At 35.5% G+C, this 6,474-nt stretch overlaps 1 protein-coding gene across 1 annotated transcript; it reads left to right on the top strand.

Annotated features, from left to right (window-relative positions):
- The first annotated feature begins 4,663 nt into the window (after nucleotides 1-4,663).
- On the top strand, nucleotides 4,664-5,230 carry LOC110643271 (uncharacterized mitochondrial protein AtMg00810-like). The gene has a single exon (XM_021795603.2). It carries the CDS (start codon nucleotides 4,664-4,666, stop codon nucleotides 5,228-5,230), a length of 567 nt encoding a protein of 188 aa, XP_021651295.2.
- The last annotated feature ends 1,244 nt before the right edge of the window (nucleotides 5,231-6,474 follow it).

Genomic DNA, 6,474 nt, shown 5'->3' with positions numbered 1-6,474 from the left:
TATTATATAATATGATTAGAAATAACTAAAAAATATATTATATGATATATTATATATTAACAATTTATTTTAAAAATTTAAATACTAATTCAAGTATTACTTTTTATGAAAATAATTGTATTAAATTTTTTTTAAAAATTAAGAATCAAATTGGAATTATATCAAACTGGGTTAGAAATGAAAAAACTAAAACCAAATCAAATCGAAATTAAAAAAATAATGAATTAAACTAGAATTATATTAAAATTTCAATTCGATTATAATTTTTAAATAGACTCCGGATTGGAACCGGAACCCAACACCCTAGAGCACCAATATATAAAAAATTATTCGTTACTTTAAGGTTATCTCTCATTGTTTAACTATAAAAGAAATACTGCGTATAAATTACATTCGTCATCAATAATCAATTTTTAAAATATTAAATTGAATTATCGTGACTGATTAATAAACTACTTCTCTTAATTTATAGTCACTTGTCAGTGTTTATGAATTGGTGTTACAATTTCAAATTAGAAATTCCATCATGATGGAGACAACTGGGGTATACATATGCATCAAAAAATAATTTAATAAAATATGACAAGATTCTGGTCTTCATCCATATTTAAAGGGGGAAGAGAATAATGGGATTTTAAAATCGAGTGTATTTATTATAAAATTAATTATTTTTATTGTAAAAGAAATCTCCTATGATGTAATTTATCAATTATTAGTTATGTTATTTTGACTAAAATACATATAAAAAATATGAAATTGCCTTAGTCTGATTTATACCTTTATTTTTATTCTCCACTTTCAGACTTGTTCCCATTGCCCCATGTGTTTGCTGTGAACGAAATCAATCAACTAGCTAACAGATTGAATCTTATGAACATATCAGATAATAGGTATATTAATCAAGAAAATGCATTTTCTAATTTTTAAAATCAAATGTGAACTGATTACACTAAATGCAATTTGCTGTGAAATATATTGTTGAATTTAAAATAGATGTAGACTGAAATTAAAGAACTTGTATATGATAGAGTAGTGATAGAGTATATCTCGTGTAGATAATCATATATTTATCTTCATGTATTTATCCTCGTGTATTTATCCTCGTAACAAACTCCAATTGTGTAACAACTAGATGAGGTTGGCTATAGGTCTGCAACTTCCACAGTCCGTGTATGTATATTATTATTTAACAACAGTAAATGACAAGGTTCATCTATCATTCACATGGTATCAGAGCCATCTGACCATGGCAGACTCTTCTTCTTCTCAAGCTTTGGTTTCTAGCACTAATAGTGTCATCTCCTCTCTTTCTACACCACCGAATGTTGCTAAGTTCATCTCTGTGAAATTAAATTGCTCAAACTATGTCCTTTGGAAAGCACAGTTGGTACCATTACTGCATGGGTACAATTTGTCTCATTATATCTCTGCCACTGCCACTCCGCCATCCCAATTTCTTGAAGATAATAAGCCTAATCCTGAGTATGATCTCTGGTTTCGGCAAGACCAGATGGTCCTGAGTTGGTTGTTCTCCTCTGTTTCTGATACTATTCTATCACAGATTATTGGCAGTATGACTGCAAAGGCAGCCTGGAAGAAACTTGCATCCATATATTCCACTGGTTCTAGAACTCAAATTCTTCAACTTCGGAAACAACTTAAGCATTTATCTCAGGGCACTAATTCGATTGATAATTACATGCGGTGAGCTAGGACACTCGCCGATCAGCTCGCAGCTCTTCAAGCACCTGTGTCTGATGAAACTCTAGTTAATGACATTCTTGAAGGGTTAGGCAGTGAGTATCATCCCTTTATTTAGGCCATTGAGGCTCGAAATGTTCCAATTGAATATGATGATCTTTATGCTTTATTGTTGACTGAAGAAACTCAACTAAAAATGGAGGCGCTAGCTGTATCCTCTTCAATTCCACCATCGGCGCATGTGGCCACAAAGACACCACATCAATATGGTGGCAGGTCTCAAGTTCGTGGTCGTAGCAATAACCCACCTTATGGTACCAACTCTTCTTCTACTGCACAAGTGTCACCTAATATTATTTGTCACAATTGTCGTGGTCATGGCCACATTGCAAGGCAGTGTCCTTCGCCAAAGCTTCGTCATAATAGCAACACTGGACAAACTAAGCCAACCACATACCTAGCCTCATCATCTAACAATCCTTCCATGGCTCAATGAACAGTTGACTCTGGCACTAACCATCATCTCACTAATGAAACGGGGAATGTTTCTAATCTCACACCTTATCAGGGCTCTAATGAAATTTTTGTTGGAAATGGTAATACCCTCCCTATTACCCACACTGGTACATCACGAATTTCTCTTAATAATCGTTCTTTTACTCTTCATAATATTCTTTGTTCGCCTACTATTACTCACAATTTACTTTCTATTCACTCTTTTACTTCACATAATAATGTCTCAATTGAGTTTTTCCCTGATCTATTTGTCATCAAGGATATCCCCACGAGGCAGGTCTTATACATAGGCCGAAGTAATGGGGGCCTTTACTCCATGCCACTTTTTTTGAATCCTATCAAGCCCGAAGCACACATTGTGGAACTTAGCACATGGCATGCACGTCTCGGTCATGCTAATGATCGTGTTATCCATCGTGTTCTGTCCAGTCAGAGTCTTTCTTTTGTTAAGAATAAGTCCTTCGTTGTTTTGTGTCATGCATATAATGTCAGTAAAATTCATAAGTTGCCATTTGTTAATTCAGTTGCTGTTATCAATAAACCACTTGAATTGATTTGTTCTAACGTTTGGGACCCAGCCCCTGTTGCATCTGTGGATGGATTTCATTACTGTGTTATCTTTTTTTATCACCATAGTAAATATACCTGAATCTATTTTATGAAGAGAAAGTCTGATGTTGTGAATATTTTTATCCAATTTAAACACTTGGTTGAAAAATATTTTGCTCTTCCTATTAAATGTTTTTAGGCCGATTGGGGTGGAGAGTACCAAGCACTTACCAATTATTTGTGTGAACATGGAATTAGCCAACGCATCTCTTGTCCCCATACCCCTGAGCAAAATGGATGTGCAGAAAGAACGCACAGACATATCATTGAAATAGGTCGTGCTTTACTTACTCATGCCTCTATTCCCTTACATTATTGGACTTGTGCATTTGAGTGTGATGTCTATACACTTAACAGATTACCTTTAGACCGAACCAAGCCTCATTCTCCATTTGAAATATTATTTCGTAGCCCTCCAAATTATAACAATATGCGCATTTTTGGTAGTCTCTGCTACCCATGGCTCAAGCCCTATGCTCCTCATAAGTTGGCACCTCGTTCTACCAAATGTGTCTTTTTTGGTTACAGTAAGGTTCATAAAGGGTATTACTGTTTAAATTTATCTACTAAAAAAATTCTTATCTCACGCCATGTTATTTTCCATGAACAGATTATTCCATTCAAAAGTGTTGATGATGCTAGTGCCAATAAATCAAGTACGTCCATTACTGCTCCATATGCACCTCTTCCACCCATTTTGTTGACGCCACAACCTGTACCTGTATCACCATCTCCTCAAGATGGTATATTCAGTCCTCCACCAGCTCACTTATCTCTACAGTCCACTGATGTAGTATCCACCCCAACTCCAATGACACATAGTCCATTAATCTCATCACATGCACCCTTGGCCCACCCTTAGCATAGTCACATCACACCATGTGCATCCACTCTCCCACATAGCCCACCTACTTCCACTCAACCTCATGATACTTCCATATATGTTGTTACTCAAAGCCCACACTCACCTAGTCATCTCCACTCACCTCATCAACAAGGTCTCACCGACTCCCATAATCAACCATCTGTTCCACTTAAAACTCATCCAATGGTGACACAATCTCAAACAGGGAATTTTAAACCAAAGATATTTGCCACTACTATAGTTGCCCAAGCTGTTCCTACATGCTGTTCCCAAGCTATGAAATCTGAATATTGGCGTGATGCATTGCAGTATGAAATAAATGCTCTAATTCAAACAAGTACGTGAAAATTGGTACCACGAGAAGATGCTCAGAATATTGTTGGTTACAAATGGGTCTTCCGCATCAAACATAGACCAGATGGATCCATTGAAAAGTACAAAGCTCGATTAGTTGCTAAGGGCTACCATCAAAGGCCAAGCATTGACTTTTTTGAGACTTTTTCTCCAATGGTAAAGCCTACTACTAATAGAATTATTTTGTCTTATGCAGTTACACAGGGGTGGAATATCAAACAATTAGATGTTTCAAATGCTTTCTTACATGGAAAACTTGATGACCTGGTCTTTATGGATCAACCTCCTGGTTTTACTGATCCCGATAAACTGAATCATGTATGTCGGTTACATCATTCTCTGTATGGCCTTCGTCAAGCTCCATGCCAATGGTACAAGTGCTTGTCGAATGCGCTTCTTAAAAATGGTTTTAAGTCATCTGCTGCAGATACATCCTTATTTTCTTATACGAATGGTGGGACACAAGCTTTCTGTATTATTTATGTGGATGATATCATCCTAACTGAGAGTGATAATACTCATTTATAGCACCTTGTTGCATTTCTGCAACTAGAGTTTCAATTAAAAGATTTGGGTCTATTAGATTATTTCTTGGGTATTGAAGCTCATCATACAAAAATGGATTTATTACTTACACAGACAAAGTACATTGAGGATTTGTTACACGAAGCCAATATGACCACATGCAAAAGCTTATCTACACCAGCCATACCGAATGAGAAATTACAAGCAACTGGTGCTGAATCTGCACCTGATATCACTCTCTACAGCACCATAGTTGGTGCTTTGCAATATTTGAATATCACCAGACCCGACATTGCCTTCTCGGTCCACAAAGCTTCTCAATATGTTCATTCTCCCAAAATGCAACATTGGGTTGTAGTAAAACGTATTTTACATTATTTGAAGAGTACACAACGGTATGGGTTGCTCCTTACTCCTTCTTCTAATCTTGATATTCATGCTTACAGTGATGCGGATTGGGCATCCAATTTGAACGATAGAAAATCAACAAGTGGCTATGCGATATTTATGGGGAGTAATCTAATTTCATGGCAGTCTAAGAAACAACCTACGGTAGTGTGTTCATCTGCCGAAGTGGATGAGACTCACAATTCTAACCTCACCTGGTTAGATCTGCAGGGCAGTGATAGAGTAGTGATAGAGTATATCTCGTGTAGATAATCATATATTTATCTTCATGTATTTATCCTCATGTATTTATCCTCGTGACAAACTCCAACTGTGTAGCAACTAGATGAGGTTGGGTATAGGTCTGCCATCTCCACAGTCCGTGTACATATATTATTATTTAACAACAGTAAATGACAAGGTTGATCTATCCTTCACAGTATATACTGAACAAAATTTGAAATTTGACAGTCGAAAAAGAAACTACAAAGCTTGAAATTAAAAGACAATGCTTAGAAAACATGAAAAACATGAAATTACCTTAGCTTGATTTATGCCTTCATTTTCATTAGCCTGATTTATGCCTTCATTTTCATTCTCAATTTCAATTTTTTCCATTGCCCCTTGTGTCTGCTATGAAAGAAATCAATTGGCTAACATATTAAATCTTATGAACATATCAGATAATAGGTATATTAATCAAGAAAATGCACTTTCCAATTTTTAAAATCAAATGTGAACTGATTACTCTAAATACAATTTGCTAAGAAATATATTGTTGACCTTATAATAGATGTAGACTGAAATTAAAGAACTTGTATATATTGAATAAAATTTGAAATTTGGCTGTTGAAAAAGAAAATACAAAGCTTGAAATTAAAAGACAATGCTTAGAAAACTTGAAAAACATGAAATTGCCTTAGCCTGATTTATGCCTTCATTTTCATTCTCACGATTGCCTAACCTCACTTGTGACCTAAAATTAGCTTGAATCTGGGTAAGCACCTGCTAGACCTGGAAAAATGATCATATAAACAGTAAATATTCAAATGGGCATAACTCACTCTAGAAAAGTCAGAATGACTTGATTCTTGAACCAATGGAAAGGTTAGACGTAGGAGCACATTTTTCATGAAGAACATAGAGCCCAATTCTGACTCTAACCCAACCAATTTTCTAGAACAATTTAGGTTAATAATTCTAACCAGAACCAGAACCTGACCTGAAATTCTGGACTTTGACCCATCCAACTAGTTTTGGAAAAAATGTCATAACTTAGTTCAGAAAACTACAAATGCAGTGAATCCAAAGCTAAAATCTCCATAAGACCTAGAACTACAATTTTGATGTTTTGACCAAAACCTAGAACCTAATGGAACTTGGTCAATTTGCTAGGACAAATCAGTATTCCAAATTCTGAAATTGAACTACATAGCCACTTGACCCTAGAACAGTATTTATATCATATCTACCACTAGGAAACTCCAATTGGGATGAGCCAAACTGTTCTAAAAACT

The sequence above is a fragment of the Hevea brasiliensis genome, chromosome 5 (assembly GCF_030052815.1).
Source record: "Hevea brasiliensis isolate MT/VB/25A 57/8 chromosome 5, ASM3005281v1, whole genome shotgun sequence".
In the NCBI taxonomy this organism is placed as follows: Eukaryota; Viridiplantae; Streptophyta; class Magnoliopsida; order Malpighiales; family Euphorbiaceae; genus Hevea; species Hevea brasiliensis.
The sequence above is the reverse complement of the archived record's forward strand: the minus strand, read 5'-3'. Positions and strand labels throughout refer to the sequence as shown.

Excerpts from the sequence above, each read along its gene's own strand:
- LOC110643271 (XM_021795603.2), top strand. The coding sequence starts at position 4,664 with ATGGATTTATTACTTACACAGACAAAGTACATTGAGGATTTGTTACAC.